The following is a 27381-nucleotide window of genomic DNA, read 5'->3' on the forward strand; positions in this document are numbered from 1 at the left end:
GAGGGGTATAAGAAAGATGTGCTCTATCTAATTATACATGTATTAACTGCGGCACATATAATTTATGCACAGTATTGGAAAAAAGAAAATATCCCATCAGTGTTAGATATAATTAAGAAAATTTTGGCCTGTGCGGAAGCAGATAGGCTCACCCTCAAATTAAAAAATAAAGGGGAATCGGAATACTATGATGTTTGGAATAAATTTTATTATTGGTATAAGACAAGGTGACAAGACTGGAATAAATTGTAAATAATGTGATTGGATAGAAGGATAGATAATGTATTAAGTAATAGTTATTGGATAAGATTATTTGTATATAATTTGATTGTATGGTCATTACGACTTCACTGTGCTGCACTGTTTTAAATGTAAAAACAATAAAAATATATTTAAAATAAAAAGGGAAAAGGAAAAAATGTATACATTTTTGTGTACATAACCTTTGATGTGTTTTTGAAAGCCAAGTGTAGTCTTCAGCTAATTATGCAACTTGCATCTGAGGAAACAAATAAGGTCCTGAATCAAGATATGTTGATTTGATTTAATGTAGTTAAGATCAACTATATTAGAAGTATAATTTTCAACCTACATTGGTTTTCCGTAATATTTAATTAATATTCCTAGAGCATAATAGCAATAGCAGTTAGACTTATATACCGCTTCATAGGGAATGCATGGATGAGTGGCTGTGTGTGTATGAGAGGATTGAGAGTACAGCCTGGTGCCTCCTCCACTGAGTGCTATTGCAGAAGTGGTAGGGGGCCCAGGCCTACCTCCCGTCCCAGAATGAGTGATAAAAATCGCCTGCTGGATGGTGCGGAGGCTGTGGGAGGGCTTATGGGGTCTACGGTTGCAGGGGTGGGCCGGAACATTACGGTCACTATGGGGAGGGGCAGGTATGATGGGAACTTGAGGGCTAGCCATTACCGTGGAAGGAGGGTTCGCTACATCACAGAGATCCCTCCTTCCAGCCCTGCTAGTTCCACTCCAGGGCCAGATGGCGAGAACTGTCAGGGCCCTGGTCTCAGGCTGTTGTTGCTAAATGCCAGGTCTGTGGTTCACAAAGCTCCCCTTGTCCGGGACCTAATTTTAGACGAGGGGGCAGACCTGGCATGTATTACTGAAACCTGGCTGGGCCCGGAGGGAGGAGTCCCCCTCACTGAAATGTGCCCAGAAGGATTTCAGGTGCTTCATGAGCCGTGACTCCAGAGAAGGGGTGGGGGAGTGACTGTCATCATCCGAAGGTCTTTAGTTCCTTGTAGGATCCCTGCTCCGTAGCTTGTCGGGTATGAGTCCTTGTTGATGAAGTTGGACCTTGGTGGTCAAGTGGGTTTGTTGCTAACATACCTACCTCCCAACAGCGTTGCAACAGCCCTCCCCTCGCTCCTCGAGTCAGTAGCCGAGGTGGCGGTAGAGTTCCCCAGGCTTATGGTTCTGGGGGATTTCAACCTGCCTACACTTGGTGAACGCTCTGACGGGGCGCAGGAGTTCATGGCTTCCATGACAGCCATGGACTTGACCCAAGTAATTCGGGGTTCCAATGTCGGCTGGCGACTCCCCGGGGGAGAGCCTTCTCTGTTGCAGCTCCAGCCCTCTGGAATGACCTCCCCGTGGAGATCCGGACCCTTACTACCCTCCCGGCCTTCCGCAAAGCCACCAAGTCCTGGCTGCTCCAGCAGGCCCGGGGGGGGGGGGGGGCTTGTGAAACATCCAGCCCCACGGAAACTGTGAATGTTGCGTTTTTTAAAGTGTTATCTTTGTCTAGTTATTTCCCCTTCCCTTGTCTATTGTGAGCCACCCGGAGTCCTTCGGGAGTGGGCGGCAAATAAATATAATACAATACAAGACAAATAAATATAATACAATACAATACAATACAATACATAGGGCTTTCAGCCCTCTCTAAGCGGTTTACAGAGTCAGCATATTGCCCCCAACAACAATCCGGGTGAGGATCCGGGTAAGGAGAGCCTAAAGATGAAAAACTGTAAACTATTGATTGACTATGTACCAGAAATCATAAATAAGAAAAGAAATCATAAATAAAGAAATCATAAAGGAGAAAAAAATCGCAGTCATGACAGAATCATTATGCGCAGTGATGTAGAAAGAAATATAAGGTGTTTACCAAATAACTAGATCTTAATTAAAATATAATTTTGGGCTAAATGGATCATTCTTTTTATAATGAAGGCTCTTAATTGTCATTAAAACGGACAGATCTTGATTCCAAATCATTGAGTTTCTATGTCTTTAAGAATATTTGTTGAATGTGATATGATTTATATACGAATGTTAAGAACATTTTTACAATCACAAAATTTAATTTTTGTATTATATATTTGGTATAGGTCTTTGAATATAAATGCTAAGCTTTTTCAGAAATGGTTATAAAAATGATAATTTGGAAAAGTAATTGAAACAATGTTTTCCATTCTCTTTTCAGATCGATTGGTAGAGTCAACTGCCTTGCGCAGAGCAATAGAGACTATATATGCTGCTTATTTACCCAAAAGCACGTATCCATTTTTATATATAAGGTAATACTGAGAAATACTTTTGCCATTGAAATTCAGTTTGGCAAGAAGAGGAGACTTTCCTTCCTAACAATCCAAAAATGTAGATGTTAGGACCAGTGCTTGATATATGAATTTGACTGGATAAGGATTACTGAATGGAAATTAAATCTGCATAAGAAGGAGGTGGTTATGTACAATGGAAAAGTTTTTGTTTGAATGTTCAAAAGTGTTGGTAGAAATAGTTCTTCCTTTACAAACAAATGTAATTAAGAGTCTTTTCTGGATCCTGACTTAAATCTGGAATTTTAGATCCCAGCTATGATCTGAATCTCTGCCAAAGTGGACCAGCACTTTTTTCTTTTGGAATCTCACTAGTGGTTGTGATGGTTCATGGGTATCTATTGCTTTGAATATAATTTTGCAAATTTCATTGGCTGCAAATGCTTTAGCCAGGCTTCAGTTTTATCTATTATCTGCCTGTCCATTTCAAAATACAATTTAAAATTTATTGTTAATTTGTAAAGTTATAAATAACAATACTGTGTTGTGAATATTTCTGCTGGTTGTCTTATTCTCAGAAACTATGCTTGCTACTACTTCTTATGAATAAATAATTCATATTTATTCAATATTCAGTAATTCTCCCACAGAGAAAGTAGCAGATGATGGATCGCCTATCTGTCGAGATAATCTACCTGCCTTCAAAAGCCATGGTGGAAGCCGTGGAAGCCACGAAGAGGGAATGCCAGCTGGGAGCCAGGCGCAAAGCCAGCTCCTATGCATCCCTCGCAATCAGGCCAAACTCTGCAAGATGAAGCCACGGGATTTATTTCCCCTAAGGAGTTGCTGTTGGAGCCAGAAGTGGGTGCGGGATCAGCCACGAATGAAGGGGATCAGAGCAGACACCAACCAGGCGCTCCGATGATTGGGGATCCCAGCCAGTCTCACGCAGTCAGTCTCTGACCAGCCTCCCAGACCAATTCAGACAGCTTAACATGAGTGGAATCAACCCTTACCTTAGCTCCGAACCACACAGGTAGACCATGGCCCAGCCAATGTTCGCCTTCCCAGGTCGAGACTCTGCAACGCAATGGAGTGGGGATTTATGGAAAAGCAGGTCAGCCCAAAACCTCACCATTGGAATAATACCAACAGCAGTGCCCCTTCACTCTGGGGCACAGACGGCCCATCAACTAGGATGAGAAAATCAACCCAACCAGCAGCAGAGGGGTGGGGGATTTTGGCCCTTAGCCAGCCACTGATGTTTGGGTTGCAGCCTGCAAGTCAAGTCCCACCAGAGTGGGCTTTCTTCCTGGGAAATGGATGGGCACAATACCAAGGAATGCCTGCCCTTCCTCAGCAGATGGAACCATTTCAGATAACTGAGACAACCCCAGGGAGTGACCCCTCAACAGGTTCCAGGCCAGCCACCACTGCAGGGGCATCCCCAGTCGCAATGCCCCAACAGGTTCCTGCCCAACCTCAGCGCAGGAAGCACCGCCACAAAGGGGGCTCCAGCCCCAAGCACCCACCCAACCGCACTGGCAAATCCAGGCACCAGCCCCGCCAGCTACTGTGTCCTATCGATTTCAGGCAACATTTGATAGGACCCCTGGGAAGCTAGCATACTTCTTAAATCAAGTCTCGGTGCACATTGATCAATTTGAGGATCAATACCCTTCTGACTGAGAGATGATTTCACTGATGGGATGAATAAAGGGGAAGTGGCGAAATAGGTAGCAAAGTGCCACGAGAGATGGCTTCTGAATTAGAAGATGCAGACAGGTTTGTTCAGCTGATTGGAATCCAATTTAGCAATGTAGCCCAACAAGTGGAAGCAGAAGAGCAGATCCAAGGTTTGCGACAGGCTGGCTGTCCCGTGAAGGAATTAGCTTAGGATTTTAGAAGGGCACCCGAAAAACTAAGGGACTGGCCAGAATGATTCCTTGTGCACACATTCAAAGATGCCCTAGATCCTGAACTGAGAAAAGCATACAGCAATAAGGGGAGTGCCAGAACAGATCCAGAATTGGTACAATACTGCAGTCATTCTTGATCACAAATTTCACCGTCATCGAAAGCCCACTGCCGAAAAGCCGGCTAGAAGAACTTTGGATCACTGAAGACAAATGAAGCAAGCCAAAACGCCTGCCACCAAGTCTGCAGAAGCAATAAAATGTTACCAGTGTGGTCAACATGGACACGGAGAATCTGAATGCTTTGCCCCAGCCCCAGTCCCACTAGTGTGCACCCAAGCCGCCAGTGAGACAAAAAAGGACCCCCAAACCCCCCTGAAAAGAGTTGTCTCACCCAACAAACAGAAGGATCCGATGCCCAGTCTGAGGAGACAGAGACTCCGCCAGATGGAGAAACCCCTCCCAGTTCAGAGGAGGAAAAAAGCAGCGGGTGATAAGTGCACCCATCTGTCCCTTTGCCATCAAAGCCAAACTCATAGTGCCCAAGACTGGGGTAGAAGGGGAAGTTGAGGCAGTCGTGCTTAATCAGCATGTCCATCAGGAAGCAGCTGGGCATAGGCACAAGATCCTTAGCCAATCCCATTCAGCTTGAGCAAGTGGACGGGACGCTAATTGGAGGGGCCACCACCAAGCTAATTACCAACTTGGTGAAGTTGCAGATAGGGCGCCACTATGAACTTTTTAGATTCATCATAGCACCAAAAATAAATGAATCAATCATCTTGGGGCTTGTATGGTTGGACAAATGGGCACATACTATAAAATGGGAGGACGGCATTTGAAAATTGACCCTAGGCATTGGGCCACTACCCCTGTAAAACCAGAAGACCACCCAGGCACCATTGAACCCCTTAAAACAGACCGTCTAGAGCCTGCAGCTCCCACAGCAGACACTAAATTCCAAGGCATTCAGCAAATGCCAAAAGAATACTGGGGTCTGGCAGGGGTTTTCAGTGAGGAAGATTGCAATTATTTCCTCCCCCTCACTGACCCACCAATTGCACGATAGAGTTCATGCCTGGGGCAGCCCTACTGAAGCCAAAAATGTACTCCATGACTCCTAAAGCGATGGTGGACTTAAGGAAATACATCAGTATTAATTTGAAGTGGGGCTTCATCCAACCAGCCAAGTCAGAAGTAGCACCCCCGTGCTTTTCAAAGAGAAGAAAGACGTGTGTATATGTATGTGTGTGTGTCTGTGTTGACTTCCTGAGAATCAACTGTGTTTGCATAAAAAACCTCCCCTCTCCCCCTCATGAAAGACATGTTGAACAACTTAGCTAAAGGCAAAGTGTTCACCAAACTGGACTTGAAAGAGGTGTATTACCGCATACGTATCAGGAAGGGAGATGAATGGAAGACGCTAATGATGTGGCTGTAGTGGCAGTGCTGTTGCAAAACAACAAAGAGGGACAACTCTTGCCGTGTACTTATGTCTCCAAGAAACTCACTGCCACAGAAAGAAGGTGGGCCTTTTGGGAGAAAGAAGCCTATGCGGTCCAGTGAGCCCTACTCACCTGGAGATATTTCCTAGAGGGGGAGACATGCTATTCGAGGTCTGGACTGACCATAAAAACCTCAAAGCCCTTAAAACGCCTTTTCAAGTTACCAGCAGCATGGAATTTGTTCCCATGCCTGAACCGCCCAGAGAGCCCCCCTCCTCCATGTCTCTGACTGAATGGATGGACAATCTTAAAAAGGTGGGAGAATACGAAAAAAGCTCTGCCAGAAGCAGCAGAAGAGTACAAGAAACAAGCTGATAAGCACCAATCACTCCAACCCTCCTTCCATGTGGAGGATAAAGTTTTCTTGTCTACCAAATACATAAAGTTAAGAATGCTTAGCAAGAAATTAGGGCTGAAATGTTTAGGTCCCTTCCCTATAGTAATAGTCTTAATAAATTGGGACCTTGAACAATACTTTGCCTTGGACTCTGATTTAATTTTGGATGATATTTTGAACTCTGACAGTTGCTTATTGTACTTAACCATCTTATGTATTTTTTTCTGATTTCCTTAAGAAAAAAAGCCACAAAATAAATTGCAGTAAATGAATGTTATTGTATTAATGTTTTATCCAGTGGTGGGATTAATTTTTTTTTACTACTCGTTCTGTGGGTGTGGCTTGGTGGGCATGGCAGGGGAAGGTTACTGCAAAATCCCCATTTCCTCCTGATCAGCTGGGACTCGGGAGGCAGAGAATAGATGAGGGCAGGGCTAGTCAGAGGTGGTATTTACCACTTCTCCAAACTATTCAAAATTTCCACTTCCAGTTCTCCAGAACTGGTCAGAACCTGCTGAATACACCTCTGGTTGTATCTGTTTTGTTTCAAAATGCACAATGGGCTATACAATAAATATCTCTCAGTCGTGTGATTAAAGGATTGTTATGATTTACTTCTGGTTTTGAAAAAATACATACTACCACAGTTCTGGTTACAACGCAAGTTTGTAATTGAACACGTTTGATCAACTTACACTTACTGTTCTCAAAATGTTTTATAGTCTTGAGATTGCACCTCCGAATGTGGATGTGAATGTGCATCCTACAAAGCATGAAGTACATTTCCTCCATGAAGACAGCATCCTGGAGCGTGTACAACAACATATAGAGAGCAAATTGTTAGATTCCAATTCATCAAGGATGTATTTCACTCAAGTAAGTGGATTCTTTTATTCCCAAAGGAGTAATGATATATGTTTTATTGATAATAATATTATGAAAATAATTCCAAACTAGATTATAGTATATTGTGTATGAGAAGCTCTTCTCTTGCTGAATATTTGCATAACTAAGTGCACAATTCAGTTTAGAGAGCTCTTTGAGGGATCCTTGGTGCTCTCTGAGTGAGTTTGTTTTCTTACAGATGTTTCATTACCGAAGTTAGGATCTTAACTAGTAATGAAATGTCGGCAAGAAAGCTCAGAGAGCACCAAGGACCCCTCATTTCAACTCTGAGCTAAATAACATTCTCCTTTATTTAGAGGATTTTTTTTTCATTTTATAAAGAAACAGTATTGCATCTTATGATAAATCATTGAAAATCTGTGGAATCACTGAAAAATCCAAATACATTATCTTAATATAAATTAATAATTTTAATTGTGTAATATAAAATTAAGGTAGGTTTCATGTAAAGCAGAGCTTGGAAAGGACTTTAATTTGTACAAACATTAAAATATTCTTTCATCACTATTTTTCTGCAATGAAGACATTATTACCAGCCATTACCGTCCCTTCCACTGAAGTTGTTAAATCAGCGAAATCTTCAGCTACTCAAGGAAGTGAGCAGATTTATGCTTACCAGATGATCCGTACTGACTCAAGGGACCAAAAATTGGATGCTTTTCTTCAACCAGTTAATAAAACTAAGAATGCAGAGCTTGTTGTGGTAGAACCGGAGGACAATAGCAACATGCAATGTTGCAAGACTATTGGAGTACAAGATGTTGAAATGGAAGAATGTGATTTGAGTACAAGTGTTTCAAGAGCTGAAGAGACTCTGACAGGATCAATGAAGAGCCAATCAATGCCAATTGAAGAAGTACCTGAAAGGTAAGAGATTTTTTTGTACAACACTATATTTCTTTTGAAAACTTGTTCTCTTTTCTAGTTACATTAAAATCAAAATCTATATGCTTTTAAGCCTTTTATAGAAAAAAGATGAATCTTCATGTAGATTCTTTTAAAAATTCTTTAATATTTGTCCGGGCTGCTTAGCATTATCTATTCTGATAAGTATCCCATTTCTAATGTAATTTATTACTTACGCCCTTTTCCAGTGATTTTCTGATTAAGTAAATTTCCATATACTCCCATAGAAAAAGTTTTACATTGTAGACCATAGGTGGACAATTTTCCCAAAGGGTTGCATGAGAAACTGGAACTGTTGTAGAGGGCTGCCATTGCTGCCCCCATTCCTTCCCACTGCTATGGGCCACTCAGGTAGTGTCAAAAGGCCAGATGTGTTCTGTACTGTAAAATGCCCATGTCTGCTGTAGGAGGATATTAGGTCCATAGTTTGGTTTCATAGATGCAATTGTGAGGGAGGCAGTGGCTCAGTGGCCAAGATGTTGAGCTTGTGCAATCAGAAGGTTGGCAGTTCAACTGTTTGAATCTCTAGTGCTGTGTAATGGAGTGAGCTCCCATTACTTGCCTCGGCTTCTGCCAACCTAGCAGTTCGAAAGCATGTAAAAATGCAAGTAGAAAAATAGGGACCACTTTGGTGGGAAAGTAACAGCGCTCCATGCGCCTTCAGCATTTAGTCATGCCAACCACATGATCACAGAGACATCTTCAGACAGCGCTGGCTCTTCGGCTTTGAAACGGAGATGAGCACTGCCCCTAGAGATGGAAATGACTAGCACACATGTGCGGGGCAAACAAACAAATGCCCCTCCCCACAGTATCTTCTTAAGTCTCAGTCCCCAGCTGTGCCTTGTGAAGAGGAGTAGGGGGCTCTCATCCTGAGTCATTGGGTTGGCCTTCGCTGTTTCCACCTCTCCATTCTTCATGCTCAGGGATCAGGAGGGATAAGTTCTTGCTCATTGCCTGAGCTCCATTAGTCATTTCCCTTTTTTAAAAAAAATGTTTTTATCGGTTTTATTTATATTCAATCCAATTTTCATCAAACAGTGTTTGGTCTGGATACAGTAACATTTCATCAGACATAGTATTTATTCTTGTTATAACATTCATCATAATAGTAATAGTGCAATAACATAATCACAATGATACTTAACATCCTCTGCTTTAACAATTCTCCTCTTTAAGATTTCCTCTATTGACATCTCTTTCTTTCTAACTTCCATCTTCTTTCTTTTTTATAAAGTTTTTTTATTTTTAATTTTCAAAACAAACAGAACACATAAAATCTTCCTTTTTTACATACTGTAGAAAGTGTATCAGTTGGTTACAAAAGACTTTCGTGCATTTCTTCCACAGTCATCAAGCATAATTCATATTAACTCAAGTGTTTTCACTCAGATATTTATACATGTTACCATCATCATACATCCATTTTCATTTGACTGTAGTTGTTTAAACGTCCTTCATCATAAAATATACTAAGATTTAATACATAACCACATACTGGCATTTCATTTACTATTTCTAAAATCCTCCAATGACACTAAATCCTTATATCCTATTCTAGCTAAACATCCATAATATTTAATAACAAAGTTTTCTATCCTTTCCAAATCACTGTTTACAATTTACATCTCATTTCCTTATATTGTACCCATACATACATGTTGTGGCTCGGTAGGAGTCTTTGGAGCTGCTATCAGACTCTGACACAGAAACCTCCTGTGAGTGGTTTCAGGATGCTCACAGGAGAGGATAACAAGCAGCTGTGGCTTGTTAAGGATCTCCTGCGGATAAAAGATTGATGGTGCCACGCCCTAGTTGCAGAACTCAAAGTTCATTCCGTTCTATTCCGTTCTGTTCCTGTTCTAGTCAAGGTTCCCTGTTTATGTTCATGATTCAAAGAAACCAACTTGGAGAAGTGGTTTGCTGTAAGAGTTTGTTTTTGCACTTGCTGTTTAACTTTTTGCCAGAGAATTTATCTATGTTTATTTTGGGCTCGCAGCCAGCAAAAGCCGGGACTGATAAAAATATTTCCTTTGAAGTTCTGTTTGGCTGTAGTTTTTGAACGGGAAAGGTGGGGTGAGAACACATATATATATATACGTTATTATCATTATCCCTCCTTTATTTGACTATATCCTTCATCATACCATTTTTCCCCTAGTAATCAAGACTTAACTGAATCTAACTTTATTATACAATTGTATCACAGCGGCCAGTTGTTTCACCGGATTTGGCATTGGTTACTAGTCGAGCCCCACCCAGGGGCCTAGGACGTCGTAACGTATTTTCGTAATATGGTGCCGGTCCAAGCAGTGCGGCTTTTTGCATTTGACTGATGGTGATTTTGTCAATCTTTAACTGTTTCAAATGTAATTCCAGTGCTTTTGGAATAGCACCCAGTGTGCCAATTACCACTGGAATTACCACTGCTGGTTTGTGCCATAGTCGTTGAATTTCGATTTTTAAGTCCTGGTATTTTGCAATTTTTTCATGTTCCTTCTCGGCGACCCTGCTATCACCTGGTATTGCGATGTCTATGATTGTGACCTTATTTTTCTCAACCAGTGTGATGTCTGGTGTATTATGCGCCAGTATTTTGTCCGTTTGTATACGGAAATCCCATAAGATCTTGACCATCTGATTTTTGGTGACTTTTTCAGGCTGATGTTCCCACCAGTTTGTTGCTGTTTTAATATTATAATTTTTGCACAAATTCCAATGGATCATTTGTGCTACTGAATTGTGCCGCAATTTATAATCAGTGTGTGCAATTTTTTTACGGCAGCTGAGGATGTGATCAACAGTTTCATCAGCTTCTTTGCAAAGTCTGCATTTGGCATCATCAGAGGATTTTTTGATTTTGGCCTTAATGGCATTTGTGCGGATAGCTTGTTCTTGCGCAGCCAGGATTAGTGACTCTGTTTCTTCCTTTAATGTACCTGTTGTTAACCATAACCAAGTTTGTTCACTGTCCATTTTATCTTTTATTTTTTCCAGAAATTGGCCATGCAGTGCTTTGTTCTGCCAACTCTCCATTCTTGATTTTATCACATCTTTTCTGTATTCTTGTTTCGTCTGTTGGGCCTTCAGTAGATTTTTGTTCTTTACTTTGATTAATAGATGTTCTTGACTTTCTTTTAAATAATCAGCCAGTGCATGTTTTTCTTCTTCAACTGTTTGCTTCACTTGTAATAATCTTCTGCCACCTGATTTTCGGGGCAAGTATAATCTATCAGTATCACCACGTGGATGTAAACTGTAGTGCATTGTCATTAGTTTCCTGGTTTTCGGTCCAAAATGTCCAAATCAGCTTGTGTCCAGTTAATTATACCAGCTGTGTATCTTATAACTGGTATTGCCCAGGTATTTATGCCCTTGATTGTATTTCCACCATTCAATTTAGATTTCAAAATTTTCCTAACTCTGTTGGTGTACTCTTGCCTGACAATAGCTTTTACTTCTCCATGCTTGATGTTATCCAACTGCAGAATGCCTAAGTATTTGTAGGCTTCATTTTCTTTGCATTTAATTAATTGGCCATTGGGCATTTCAATTCCCTCACATGCAGTGATTTTGCCCCTTTTTATGAATACAGTGGCGCATTTTTCCATGCCAAACTGCATTGAAATATCGGTGCTGAATACTCGGACTGTGTTTGTCAATGATTGTATTTTTATTTCTGACTTTCCATAGAGTTTCAAATCATCCATATATAGTAAATGCGAAATTTTTTCAGCTTCTTTGGCTGTTTGGTAGCCTAATTTCATTTTTTTAAAGATTACTGATAGTGGGATCATTGCGATGATGAAGAGAAGAGGTGAAAGTGAATCACCCTGGAAAATTCCTCGCTTGATATTAACCATTCCGTAGATCTCATTCCCTACTGCCAACTCAGTTCTCCATTGTTTCATGATCCAACTATGTGGCAGTGAGTCAAATGCCTTTTTGTAATCAATCCAGACCATATTCAAGTTCGTTTTTCTGTTCTTACAATTTTCTAATATCATTTTATCAATTAGAAGCTGATCTTTTGTGCCCCTGCTCCTTCTTTTGTTGCCTTTTTGCTCTACTGGCAAGATGATGTTTGTTTCCAAATAATCCATCATGTTATCTGCAATAATGCCTGTGAGTAATTTGAAGGTTGTTGGCAAGCATGTTATTGGTCTGTAATTTTCAGGTGTTGTTCCTTTAGTTGCATCTTTCTGAATCAAGTATGTTTTTCCAGTTGTCAACCATTCAACAATTTGGCCCTTTTGTAAAATTTCATTCAGTTGCCTGGCCAATATTGCATGTAAACTGGTCAGATATTTGAGCCAGAAACCATGTAATTGGTCCTTTCCAGGTGATGTCCAATTCTTTACCTTTTTAACTCGATTTTTGACCATCTCAGTTGTTATTTCTAATACTTGCATTTGTTTGTTGCCAATGCTTTTCTCAAAGTCATGTATCCACTTTGCTTCCTTGTTGTAGTCCTTTGCATTTTCCCACAATTCTTTCCAGAATTCAACTGTGGCTTGTTTTTCTGGTTTTTCACTTTTGGTGTCACCATTCACATTAAGACTTTGATAAAAACGCCGTTGGTCTGATCGAAATTGCTGATTTTGTTTATATTGGATGATTCGTGCCTCATATCTTTCAATTTTTCTAGCTGTTGCTGTTATCTGCTGTTTTACAATCTCTACAGCTTCATTGATGTTTCTTGTATCCAATCTATATCTTTTGATTAGCCGATCTATGATTTTGTTGTTTTTAAGCCGTTGCTCATGCATGTTCTTTAAGTTACTAGCATCTGCCCTTAATTTTTTGATTTTTTGTTCTAAACGGATTTTCCACTTTGGCTTTGATGCTTTTTCTGTTGTGTGACTAGGTACTTTAATTTTAATGCCTAGTTCATTAGTGACTATTACAGCTGCGCTGTACATTAACTGGTTTGTTTCCAAGATGGATCCCGGTTCAATTGTTGAAAACACTGCATTAACCATTTTCATGATAGGGGCCAAAATTTTCTTAGGCACAGTTTTTAGTGATGGTAAACGTTGCCTTTCCTCATTAAGCAGAAAATGCTCCATGATCTTATCCTTCAATTCTTTTTGTTTTTGAGTTAGTTCATCAGTTGGTTCAGTGATAACTGGTTCTAGTGGTGGTGATGTTATTTCCTCCCCGAGAGCTTCTTCTGGGAGTTCTACTATAATGTCTTTAGTTGTGTCTTGAATATCAGTTATTTCCGCTTGTGATATTGTTTTTTGGGTTTTGCAATTTGCCTGAATTTCCTCATGTTCAACTTCACTAAACACTTTATTCCGTATAATAAATCGCCTTTGATCTGCTAGTTGTTGTTCACTAACATTTGAATCTGGATATTGTTGTTTCCATAATTCATACATTCGCTTTAAATAGCCTCTTTTTTCTGGCTCTGAGTTGTAGTAACAGGCCATTATGGCACGGTTTTCATCTGCACTATATTTTTGTTGTTTTGTTGGCTGGTCCACTTGTAGCCCACTTGTCGACGGATGTCCAGGGACCCCAACATCCGCCGCGGCCCTTGTTAACCCGCGCGACGACCGATGCGGTATGGAATTCTTATTTGTTTTTTTCACCATATTGTATGGGTTGGCGGGTTTTTTTTACAGGACCAGATGCCAACCTGACCCCAACCCTCCTCCTTTCTCATCCGGGCTTGGGACCGGCAACGGCGGAGTTGTTGTTGTTGTTGTTATTATTATTGTTATTGTTATTATTCTTTATAAGAATAAGGGTTTCTAGTATTCCTTTCATGGGTGCCATTCAATATTCACATCCTATTATTACTTATCATATCACTACACATTGTATACATCAATTATTTATTTAACTATATCCATTGTCACTAAATTTCGCCAAATTTAGCTAGTTTTAAATTATACTCTTCCATCTATCAACCAGTATCTTTCCAATAATAAAACCGTGTCATATCTTCTACCATTTGTGGCATCATCAACTCTTTGCTTAGAAGATCTCTCTTGTAATTTCGATGCCCTTCTTCTGTTTCCTTAATCTGCTTATCTTTGATTGTCAGTGATGTTATCAAAACTATTGCTAATAAGGTTTCTCTCTTTAAGTCCATAAATTCTTTTATTTTTTCCTCTTCTGTATCTTCCCATCTGGGGAAAGTTTCCCCTCCATTTAATTCCTCTTTCAGTATTCCACTCTTTCCATTTTCAGAAACAAACCAATCACCATAAGTATCAGCAATTTTAATTTCTTTATATTCATTTTCCTCTTAGATTTTTGGGATTTTAACCACCACTTTTTCTATTTGATGAACATCTTCAACTTCTCTGTCATATTTTACTGTTAGATGCACTAAGTAATTCAACTTCTTCTCTATCCTCACATTTGTATTTGATAATTTCTGTATTTCTGAGAATATCTGTTGCAGATTTAAAACTTCTTTCTGGTGTTGAAATTGCGCCATGATTTCCAGCTGACAAACACTGCTACTCTAGTTTAGAAGGTTTTAGCAAAATTAAGCATCGCAATAATATTTCACCTCTCTCTGGTTAAGAAACTACTTCAAAGGAACATCTGTGTGTTTTTCTTCTTCTTATCACTTTAAACAAGCTGTGAGTCCTTGAAGTGCCAAGCCAGGATAATCAGTGAAAGAAGCATTTTGTTTCTAATACACAAACATCTAGCTTCCGAGTAGCAGCATTACAATGTTAGAATGTTACCACTTCTTTGTTTCTTTTTGTATCTTTTTGTATTTCAAATTTTTAAAAAAGATCTGATTCTTAAATGAGTTAGAAAAATACCCACAGTAATGAAAGAGGAAAGTTTTAGTCCATAGATTACGGAGAATAGTCAAAGAAGAAGAAAAAAACAGAAGGAAATTTAATCCATTCATTTTAAAAGGCTTGAATAAATTCCATCCGTAAAGATAGCATTTAAAAAGTAAGATAACCCACTGTTCAAAACCAGTCCAAGTTTAATTCTGCCGCTTATTTCTTTTGTTCTCCAATTTACATTAATTTTAAGGGATTTTTTTTAGGCAGTCACTTTTAAAACAGTAAAAATTCCTCACCAGCTGAAAACACTTTCTCTTTCCGTATCCTTCCATTTTGGAGCCTCATCAGCCATTTGGCTGGATTTTTGTCACCAGCTTGAGTGACAAACTTCTCTTGGATCAATCAGGACTTTGCGATGTCCCTGTGATCAGCAAGATGTATTCTTCCTGTTTACCGCCTCTACGGGACGGTTTAGGTCCGTTTGGACCACCCAGAGTCAAAAGTGTCAACTGCGATCTCAGAGCATTGAGATTGCATGTCGTGCCGTCACGGCTCCTCCCCTCCTAACTTCCATCTTTCTTATCTGACAGTGAAACAGTTTGTCCCATTTCAAAAAACAACAGAAAGTATAAGAAAAAAGAACACTCAATAAAATAACCAGGTGAAGAGGGAGAGAGAAGCCACTCAAAAAAGGAAAGGGTAATCATCCCTTCATCATTTCTTGCCTGCTTCAGCCTTATAGTTGCTATGTTTTAAATAAAAAAGAGGGAGGATAAAGGCAAACCCAAACAATGCTAGAGAATAAGGGAAAAAAATCTAACCATTGTCTATTTCCTGCTTCAATGTTTTATTTGCTATGCTTTTTTTTGCCTACCTCCCATATTCCTCCCTTACATCTCTGATTCTAATTATGTCTATTTCCTGAATATTTGATCTAAGTACTCCTCCAATATCCACCCTCTTCAGTTGCCTGGTTTCAAAGCTTTCTATCCCAGCTCTTTTCTCCCTTTCCTTTCCAAAATGCCTTCCAACCTTCTCAATATATTTTCCCCCAGGTTTACTTCATCCACTACTATTGTTTTTATTAATATCTCCTCTTTATCTTCTTCATTCTTTTTTTGTTAATTCCTCCTTTTATTCTATTGGCTTCTCATTTTCCAGAAGAATTTGGTCTTCACTTACATAGAGTTTTGTATTCACTTGTATAGAGTTTTCTATTTTTTCCATAGCCTCTTTAAATACTTTCTCCATCCTGTCCGTTGCATTTTTTAAGAGTAAATCCAATTCCTTTACTATTCCAGGCATTTCTTATGAATCTCCAGGGAGAAGATGTTGAAAGTTAGGATGTAGAATTCTTCTTTCATCTTTTTGCAATCTCATTATTCCCCAGTTCCAAATATTCAATTATGCATCTGTGTCTAATCCAAGAGCAGTTTGAAATCTTTCTTATTGGTTCCTTGTCTCTTATAATCCACAAAATTGTAAATTGTAATCCACAAGAGTTCAACAGTTTTGTCATCCACATGGCCTATCAAGACCCCAAAATTTATATCCAACCAATTGTAAATCTGGTAGAAGAATTAGCTGGTAAAAAATAAAAAATTTCTCCTATTTGAAAGGAGCCTCTCTATTTCCCAGTTCCAGTTGCTCAATTGTTCATGTGCTATCATCCATATCAGTCAAAGGATGTAGTATTTACAGTTTCCACTGTTTCCACACTCTTCACTGTAGTTCTGTAATTCTTCTACACAGTTCCCAGGTACAGACAACTTATCTAAGTCTCCTAGTAATCTTGCAACAATGTTCCAAAAAGCTACCAAGGTCAAACTTATTATGTTTATGTCCACTTTCAATTCTATATTTTCCTCGACTTTCCTCCTGGATATTTCTTTAACCAGAAGATGTTGCTGTTGAGCTATTTCTCTATTAGTCTTCTCACTTAACTTGTTTTGTATACACCATGTTTTTTCCCCCTTTTAAAATTCCAGAACCAAGTTTAAGTTCAAAAACAAAGTTTTAAATCAATAATTCCACTTAGTTAACCTTCTGTGGCCAATCCATTAGTCTTTGGCATTTAAAACATCCAATAAGCCAAACCCTTCAAAATTCTTATTTAAATCTCTTTCTGCATCTGCCACTATTTCAGGGGATGAAAGATTGACAAATCACCCCCTTTCTTTTTCATTCTCACTATCTCAGTCTCTTAAACAGTCTTAGTAGAAGTTAAAAAGTTGTAAATTCTCACCCAGCCTCCACACTGTTTAGCCTTGGCAGCACACAGTGGCTGCCTTTTCTCTCCCCCCCCCCCCCAGATTGACAGCTTCCCCCAGATCAGATAAGGAGCTGGTGATCTCTTTACGATCTACAAAGTTTACCTCTCTTTTTCACCATCTCTTCAAGATGATTTAGGGTCATCAAGACCCTCTGGCAAGGTCTAGTTCTCATTGACTAGTTCTCATTCAACATCATTAAATTTGGAGAAGAATTCTAGACAAACTGAATATTATACATATTTAAATATTCTTTAACTACTTTATTAGCATGCTTACCCATATATCTTTTATGTTCAGTGTTTTTACATACCATCTGCTCTCTATACAGTATAATGGCTGAAAAATGTATAATTTAAAAAGAAACCCTGAATATATAAAGTGACCTAGATAAAAGCATATTATTAATTGATGATATCGGAAGTTCTTGAGCCAAATTTATCATTACACTGAAAAATCCTTATCACCTTCTGCTTTACCTCCAAACATCTTGGAAATTCCTAGTTTTGCAATGGTGTTGTGAGCATAACAATCATAGCAGTCATTAAACTACAACTTCCTTCTGTCTCATCTATCCAGATGCCACTCTTTTCCACTTACCGGTACATAACCCATTGATTGGGAACTATAATTTCTATAAATTCAATAGTATCACATCAGAAAGATTGTACCTAGTTTCATAATGTTGGCCTGTCCGGACAGTATTGACTGACAGACAAACCCAGTCAAATACTAAGCAGATTACACTAGAACACTGTGTTAAAATAAAGTGGTTCTCTAATGTCAGGGGAAGGGGAACTGGGCCAAGCACTAACAAAGGATGCATCAGCTATGTTGATGATTAGGAAGAAAGTCCCTCAAGCAAACAGAGAACAACTGCCACACCCAAGCTCACCCAATTCAATGAACTGCTATAAAGCCCTATAGAAGAATCGTATTGCTGAGGTGTCAGCTCCGCCCTCTCCATTGCACCTCATTTCCACTGCCTGCCCTCTCTTGGTTATCCTGGCTCCATTCCTCCCTGCTAGCAAGCCGTCCCACTCCTGAGGGGGCCTGGCCTATCTCCTCTCCACATTCCTCCAAAGTCAGTGAAGCCACCCCCTTGGTCTCCCTTGACTCCAGCTTCAGCTCGTCTTCCTCCGTAGATTCAGGCTCCAACGGGGACATGACAGCTATGCTCTTCATTTCTTTGCCCATCTATCCACTACTAATGTAAAGTGTTGCTATTAAGCAATAGTTGCTGAAATAGACAATTTACATTGAGAAATAGATTCTTTTTAGTGAACTTATTTTATTTAAATATTTCTGTATTTTATTTTTATTTATTTGTGTCAAGTTAGTATTGACTCCAGGCAACTGCCTGAACAAGTCCCTGAAGTTTTCTTGGCAAGATTTTTTAAAATATAGTTTTATTTATGTTTTTCTTTAACATCCATAAATGCTTGGTGAACAGAATTTCAATTATTATTGATGTTTTGGTAAATCTTTCATGCTTCTCCCTTAGGATCTTGTAACTCCTTACATAGGTATGTGGTACTTTGAACTTTTTCTAGTGGTATTCCTTCCTAATTTATTGGTAGTAAATTAATGGGTTGTTTGCTGATGACCATGATCTTGGCTTTTGAGGTGTTAAGCTTCAAGCCATATTTTTCAGATATTTCTTAGACTGTTGATGGCGAGCAGAATTGTATCATCAGCATATCTTAAATTGTTGATCTGAACACCATTTTGGGCCAGTATCGATGTTTTTCAGTGCTTTGTTGAAAATTGACTCAGAGTAGATATTAAACAACAGTGGAGACAGAACACAGCCCTGTCTGACCCCTCTTCGTACTTCTGCATCATCTGAATATTTTTGGCCTAATCTCACATTTGCTACCTGATGTCAATATAGATTCTTTATGATTAGGATGTCTTTGTCATCTAGTCCCACTTGTTTCAGGACTTGTAATAGTTTGTTGTGCCTTATTTTATCAAAGGCTTTTTCAAAATCAATGAAGCACAATGAAGCACTGTGATCGACATCTCTACAATGCTATACAACATTTTTTAATTAAGGTTTTTATTTTCTTTTATAACATACAAAAATTCCAATTTCAATTGAATAGTGTGTTGTCTAGGTACAAATCATTTTAGGAAATAATCCTAGTGTTCACAACGATATTCCTTGGAATTATTATTATTGTTATTGTTATACAATTGTATCACAGCGGCCAGTTATTTCACCGGATTTGTCATTGGTTACTAGTCGGGCCCCACCCAGGGGCCTAGGACATTGTAACGTATTTTCGTAATATGCGTGCAGATCCAAGCAGTGCGGCTTTTTGCCTTTGACTGATGGTGATTTTGTCAATTTTTAACTGTTTTAAATGTAATTCCAGTGCTTTTGGAATAGCACCCAGTGTGCCAATTACCACTGGAATTACCACTGCTGGTTTGTGCCATAGTTGTTGAATTTCAATTTTTAAGTCCTGGTATTTTGCGATTTTTTCATGTTCCTTCTCAGCGACCCTGCTATCACCTGGTATTGCGCTGTCTATGATTGTGACCTTATTTTTCTCAACCAATGTGATGTCTGGTGTATTATGTGCCAGTATTTTGTCTCTTTGTATGCGAAAATCCCACAAGATCTTGACCATCTGATTTTCGGTGACTTTTTCAGGTTGATGTTCCCACCAGTTTGTTGCTGTTTTAATATTATAATTTTTGCACAAATTCCAATGGATCATTTGTGCTACTGAATTGTGCTGCAATTTATAATCAGTCTGCACGATTTTTTTACAGCAGCTGAGTATGTGATCAACAGTTTCATCAGCTTCTTTGCAAAGTCTGCATTTGGCATCATCAGAGGATTTTTTGATTTTGGCCTTAATGGCATTTGTGCGGATAGCTTGTTCTTGCGCAGCCAGGATTAGTGACTCTGTTTCTTCCTTTAATGTACCTGTTGTTAACCATAACCAAGTTTGTTCACTGTCCATTTTATCTTTTATTTTTTCCAGAAATTGGCCATGCAGTGCTTTGTTCTGCCAACTCTCCATTCTTGATTTTATCACATGTTTTCTGTATTCTTGTTTCGTCTGTTGGGCCTTCAGTAGTTTTTTGTTCTTTACTTCAATTAATAGATGTTCTTGACTTTCTTTTAAATAATCAGCCAGTGCATGTTTTTCTTCTTCAACTGTTTGCTTCACTTGTAATAATCCTCTGCCACCTGATTTTCGGGGCAGGTATAGTCTATCAGTATCACCACGTGGATGTAAACTGTAGTGCATTGTCATTAGTTTCCTGGTTTTTCGGTCCAAAATGTCCAAATCAGCTTGTGTCCAGTTAACTATACCAGCTGTGTATCTTATAACTGGTATTGCCCAGGTATTTATGGCCTTGATTGTATTTCCACCATTCAATTTAGATTTCAAAATTTTCTTAACTCTGTTGGTGTACTCTCGCCTGACAACAGTTTTTACTTCTCCATGCTTGATGTTATCCAACTGCAGAATGCCTAAGTATTTGTAGGCTTCATTTTCTTTGCATTTAATTAATTGGCCATTGGGCATTTCAATTCCCTCACATGTAGTGATTTTGCCCCTTTTTATGGATACAGTGGTGCATTTTTCCATGCCAAACTGCATTGAAATATCGGTGCTGAATACTCCGACTGTGTTTGTCAATGATTGGATTTCTATTTCTGACTTTTCATAGAGTTTCAAATCATCCATATATAGTAAATGCGAATTTTTTTCAGCTATTATTATTATTATTATTATTATTATTATTATTATTATTATTATTATTAGTCAGTTGGATACCTGTGCTTCACTACAGAACTGGAACAGCAGTGGGTAGCATTGTTCACCATCACTCTCCATTGTCCTGTAGCTATAAAAGGCAACAGCAGACATGGTCTTCTTGAGAGGAACCTTGGTGTTTGGGTCACACTGAGGTATATTGATGTTACAGCCATCTTCATGGCAGAATATCAGAGGGTACTGGAGAGTGTCATAGGCACAGTGTGTCTCACTGATTCGTAACTGTTGTCTCTGCTGTGGAGAACAATATCTCTCTTCTTAAAATCCTGGCTGACAATGAGAACAGCAACTTCTGTAGTCATGGGGGAATTGAAACGACCTTGGTGCTCTCCAGAAGACTTCCTATTGTTGTTAATCACCACTTGGAAGTCCTTGTGGCCCTTAGGAATAGAATCAACATTAGCCTTAAATTCCAGAATATTCTTGTGTTCACACAGCAACTTCTGCAGTTGACTAGCAAGTGTGCATTAATGCCTGGGTAGATTCCACAACAGATGTCCCTCTCATTGTCATCATCACTAACAAAGTATATCTGAAGAAATGAAGGCTGCTGCTGAGGCCCTGCCATGATACCCCCTATCCAGTAGTAGACCTCCGCCTGTACTTTGAATATTGGCATAAAATTTCCCTCCTTCACCTCTCTGGCTCCAAAAGATGTCACTTGGAAGCATCCATTGTACTTCTGGACAGCAGAAAGAAAGTGCTTTGCCATTGGATGCTGGTGGGTAACAAGGCTGTGTAAGGGTTCAGGGTACAGCACGGCACCAGGCATAAGGTAACCGGTGTTCAAGATCAACAACCTTGTCCCTGGAGTAATCAATTTGAGGTTCAACCAGAGACAAATACTTATTAGTCCATGGCACTGATCTCATTTCTGACTGATTAATGTAGGGGTTATTAGATGTATACTTTTTTACAGCCTCTCTACTGACTTGGGGATGAGTTTGATGATAGTCTGCAGCTTGCCTTATGTTTTCCTAATTGCACCTGTAAGTGTTTTTCTGCCTTTTTTGTCTCTTTTCCCTTTAACTGGTGTTGTCAGGCATGCCTCCTTTAAAACTCAGTACAGTAGAAGGAACAGATTCATCAGAACTGAGGAGGAAAATAAAGGGGAAAAAATCTGCTTCTGCCTACCAGAATCCATCAGTATTCATCTGGCTAGTGTCCTGTCAGTATGTGAGAGAGTTGAGAGGTGTTTGGAAACTCAAAACAGTATTTGTTGTGTGAGCAAGAAGGAGACAGAAAGGAACCTGGGCGTGGCTTAGCTCAACTGTTCTGTAATAAACCTGCTTCCTGCTATGAAAGTAAAACAGAAACTGAATCTCCTCTCCTCTAATTGTGTTTTGCATTTGGAACAGATTTCTTTTCAGATGGGGAGGTGGAGATAGATAGATAGATGGATGGATGGATGGATGGATGGATGGATGGATGGATGGATGGATAGATAGATAGATAGATAGATAGATAGATAGATAGATAGATAGATAGATAATTTTAAATAATTTAAAATAAATAATTTAAAATAAATAATTTAAAATAAATAATTTAAAATAATTTAAAATAAATAATTTAAAATAATTTAAAATAATTTAATTTAAAATAATTTAAAATAATTTAATTTAAAATAATTATTTAAAATAATTTAAAATAATTATTTAAAATAATTTAAAATAATTATTTAAAATAATTTAAAATAATTATTTAAAATAATTTAATTTAAAATAATTTAAAATAAATAATTTAAAATAATTTAAAATAAATAATTTAAAATAATTTAATTTTAAATAATTTAAAATAATTTAAAATAATTTAAAATAATTTAAAATAATGATTTAAAATAAAATTCCAACTTTTTACAAGAATACTGACAAATTCAGTATTCAATCATCTGATGGAAAAAAGTTTGAGTAAAAAGGAAATTCTAAAAAATCAAGAGAAGCAAAAGATCAGCTGCTCATAGACCAAATGGAACTAAAAATGCAAAATGAAGAAAAACAAATTTAAATATAGCGCGGATTGATTACAAGAAGGCATTTGACTCATTACCCCACAGCTGGATTAACACCTGTCTGGAAAACTTTGGAATCAGCAAAAATAACTACATTTTTGAAAGCAAATATGCAAAAATGGAAAACAGTTCTAACAGCAAATGGGGAGAAAATTGGTGAAATCAACATCAGACAAAGAATCTTCCAGAAGGACTCACTTTCACTACTACTATTCAGCATTGCATTAATTCCACTGATAATAATCCTACGAAACACAAAACCAAATCTCAAGCCAACTTGGCAAGATAAACCATCAGCTATACATGGATGACTTAAAAATGCATGTGAAAAGCCTCACTGAACTTAAATCAATACTCAACACAGTTCAACTGTTCAGCAGTGGCATCAAAATGAACTTTGGACTTGAAAAATGTGCTTTTCAATCCATGCAGCTAGGAAAAATGGAAAAAATAGAAGAAATAGAACTGGGAAATGGAAGCATAGTGAAAACATTAGCAAAGGATGACGGTTTCAAATACCTAGGCATATAGGAAGCAGATAACATCTTGAATGGAAAAGTCAAAGAATCAATGCAAAAGGAATACATCAGGAGGGTCCACAAAATATTAAAATCAAAGCTGAATTCTGGAAACATAATTAAAGCCATTAATACATGGGCAGTTCCAGTGATACACTACTCAGCTGGAATCATCAACTGGACTTTGGCTGAACTGGAAAACTTGGACCGGAAAATGTGCAAACTTTTAAATAGGTATCACGGTTTTCATCCATGAAGTGACATCGACAAGTTGTACCTGCCACAAAAAATAGGGGACATGGGCTATTGCAAATCCATCAAACTGTAGAAGAAGAAAAATGAAGTTTGAGTGATTATGTGAAACAAAGTATAGAAAAATTGCTACTGGCTGTGAAAATGGAGAACAGTATAAACAGAAACAAAGGCAGAATATAAGGAAAAACAGCTGGATAACAGATTAAATAAATGGAAAACCAAAGCTTTGCATGGACAGTACTTGAAAAACATTGAAGGAAAATGTGATGACAACTTGACATGGACATGGCTTAAGATGGGAACCACAAGAAAGAAACGGAAGGTTTAATACTGGCTACTCAAGAACGAACACTGCAAACTAATGTCATGAAACAAAGATACAAAAATCCACTGACAATCCAAACTGCTGACTGCAACAACAAAGTTTAAACTGTTTGACATTTAATATGTGAATGCAGCAAAATTGCACAAACTGATTACAAAATTAGACACGACCAAGTTGCTAAATAAATCCACTGGTCATTAAGTAAAAATTTTAGATTTTTAGATTTTATTGAGCATTTATATGCCGCCCTTTTCCCTGAGGGGACTCAGGGCGGCTTACAACAATGGAGGGAAGGGAGTGCAAGACAAGACTTAAAAGAAAAAGAAACGTGAATAAAAGAAATTAACCATAAAAATACAACATTCACTCAACATTCGGGCGGGGTGAGAGTAATCCTATCCCCAGGCCTGACGGGATAGCCAGATCTTGAGGGCTGTGCGGAAGGCCTGGACTGTGGTGAGGGTACGGATCTCCACGGGGAGGTTGTTGCATAGTGTCGGAGCTGCAACTGAGAAGGCTCTCCTCCGCGTAGTCGCCAGTCGGCACTGACTGGCGGATGGAATTCGGAGGAGGCCAACTCTGTGCGATCTGATGGGACACAGGGAGGTAATTGGCAGGAGGCGATCTCTCAGATAGCCAGATCCACTACCATGGAGCGCTTTATAGGTGGTAAGTAAGACCTTGAAGTGCACCCGACGATCAACAGGTAGCCAGCGCAGCTCACGGAGGATCGGTGTTATATGGGCGAACCGTGGTGCGCCCATGATCACTCACGCGGCCGCGTTCTGAACTAGCTGAAGTCGCCGGATGCTCTTCAAGGGCAGCCCCATGTAGAGCACATTGCAGTATTCCAGCCTAGAGATCACAAGGGCTCGAGTGACTGTTGTGAGAGCCTCCCGGTTCAGGTAGGGCCGCAACTGGCGCACCAGGCGAACCTGGGCAAATGCCCCCCTGGTCACAGCCGACAAATGGTGGTCAAAACTCAGCTGTGGATCCAGGAGGACTCCCAAGTTGCGGACCCTGTCTGAGGGGTGTAAATTTTGCCCCCCCAGCCTGATTGATGGAACGTTAGCCGAATTTTTGGGAGGAAAACACAACAGCCACTCGGTCTTTTCCGGGTTGAGCACCAGTTTGTTAGCTCTCATCCAGTCTTCAACAGCCTCAAGGCCCCGGTTCATCACGTCCACCGCTTCATTGAGTTGGCACGGGGCGGACAGATACAACTGCGTATCGTCCGCATATTGGTGGTACTTAATCCCGTGCCTCCGAATGATCTCGCCCAGCGGTTTCATGTATATGTTAAATAGCAGGGGGGACAGAACCGAGCCCTGCGGCACCCCATAGGTTAGGGGCCTCGGGGACGATCTCTCCCTCCCCACCAACACCGACTGCGACCTGTCCGAGAGGTAGGAGGAGAACCACTGTAAAACAGTGCCGCCCACCCCCACCTCCCGCAGTCGTCGCAGAAGGATACCATGGTCGATGGTATCGAAAGCCGCTAAGAGGTCAAGGAGAACCAGGATGGACGCATAGCCTCCATCTCTGGCTCTCCAGAGATCATCGGTCAATGCGACCAAAGCGGTTTCAGTGCTGTAACCGGGCCTGAAGCCAGACTGGAAGGGGTCAAGATAGTTAGCTTCCTCCAAGGTACGCTGAAGCTGTAAGGCCACCACCTTCTCAACAACCTTCCCCACAAAGGGGAGGTTGGAGACTGGACGATAGTTATTAAGAACTGCTGGATCCAAGGACGGTTTCTTCAGGAGGGGCCTCACCACCGCCGCCTTAAGCGCGGTGGGGAGGTGTCCCTCCCGAAGAGAGGCGGTAACAACCGCCTGGATCCAGCCTCGTGTCACCTCTCTGCTGTTGGCAGTCAGCCAAGAGGGACACGGGTCCAGTATGCAGGTGGAGGAACTCACAGCTCGCATAGCCTTGTCCACATCCCCGGAGGCAACATCCTGAAACTCAACCCAGAGATGGTCTACCAAGTTATTCCCCTGTGTCTCGGCTGCATCTGCGGGGGTGGAGTCCAGTTCCGATCGAAACCGAGCAACTTTGTCCGCCAAGAACTGACCATACTCCTCAGCCTTACCCTGCAGGGGGTTCCCCGTCTCCCTCCTATTTAGGAGGGAGCGGGTTATCCTGAACAGGGCGGCTGGGCGGGACTCGGCGGACGCTACCAAGGAGGCGATGTGTGATCTTTTGGCGGTTCTCAATGCCCAAATATACTCCTTGGTGCAAGCTGTCAACAGTGCTCGGTTCGATACGGACCTATCGGACCTCCACAGGTGCTCTAGGCGTCTCCTCCGGCGCTTTATCTCGCGGAGCTCCTCGGTGAACCAAGGGGGCCTCCGCGAGCCGCTGACCCGGAGGGGCCGTAGTGGCGCAATTCGGTCCAGAGACTCTGATGCCGCCGAGTGCCAGGCCGCAGCAATAGTCTCCGCCGAACTGTGGGCGAGAGCATCTGGAATGACCCCAAGCTCCGTCTGGAACCTAACAGGGTCCATCAGTCGCCTGGGGCGGAACCACCTGGTCGGTTCCTCCTCTCCACGGTGGGGGTTTGGCCTCCGGAAGTCTAGCCTCAGTAGGTAGTGGTCTGACCACGATAGGGGAATGATCTCATTTCCCCTCAGACCAAGATCATAACTCCACTGCTCCGAGAGGAATACGAGGTCGAGTGTGTGCCCCGCTAAGTGGGTAGGGCCTCGAATTACCTGGGTCAGGCCCATGGCTGTCATGGAAGCCATGAACTCCTGCGCTCCGTCAGAGTGTTCACCGAGTGAAGGCAGATTGAAGTCCCCCAGAACCATTAGTCTAGGGAACTCAATTGCTAGCTCGGCTACTGACTCGAGGAGCGCAGGGAGGGCCGCTGCAACGCAGTTGGGAGGCAGGTACGTTAGCAGCAAACCCGCTTGACCCTTGAGGTCCAACTTCACTAGTAGGGACTCACACCCGGCAAGCTCCGGAGCAGGGATCCTACGAGGAGCTAAAGACTCCCGGACTACAATAGCCACACCGCCACCCCTTCGCTGGGCTCTCGGCTGATGAAGCACCTGAAACCCGTCTGGGCACATCTCTACGAGGGGGACTCCTCCCTCCGTGCCCAGCCATGTCTCAGTAATACATGCCAGTAATATGACTTACCTATATTCAAAAAGTCATGGGAACACAAAGTGGAAAAAGTTACCGAAAATGAGAAGGTGAAGATCTTGTGGGACTTTCAAATACAGAGAGATCATCATTTGGAACACAGCACGCCAAATATCATGGTTGTAGAGGGCCAAAACATACAATTTATTGACATCGGGGTACCAGAAAATGCCAGAGTTGAAGAAAAAGAACTGGAAAA

General features: G+C 40.4%; 1 protein-coding gene across 5 annotated transcripts in view; it reads left to right on the forward strand.

The window, feature by feature from the left end:
- Nucleotides 1-27381, forward strand: part of MLH1 (mutL homolog 1) — a 114209-nt gene that overhangs the window by 47204 nt on the left and 39624 nt on the right. For all 5 annotated transcript variants that reach the window (XM_087713020.1, XM_087713019.1, XM_087713021.1 and 2 more), the window contains 3 exons: nt 2450-2543; nt 7003-7156; nt 7710-8053. In XM_087713020.1, the coding sequence (XP_087569146.1) occupies nt 2450-2543; nt 7003-7156; nt 7710-8053 (592 nt within the window). The remainder of the gene's footprint in view (nt 1-2449; nt 2544-7002; nt 7157-7709; nt 8054-27381) is intronic.

Source organism: Thamnophis sirtalis, unplaced genomic scaffold (assembly GCF_051295495.1).
Source record: "Thamnophis sirtalis isolate CommonGarterSnake01/CBP01778 unplaced genomic scaffold, rThaSir2_p1.2 scaffold_4, whole genome shotgun sequence".
NCBI classification, from domain to species: domain Eukaryota; kingdom Metazoa; phylum Chordata; class Lepidosauria; order Squamata; family Natricidae; genus Thamnophis; species Thamnophis sirtalis.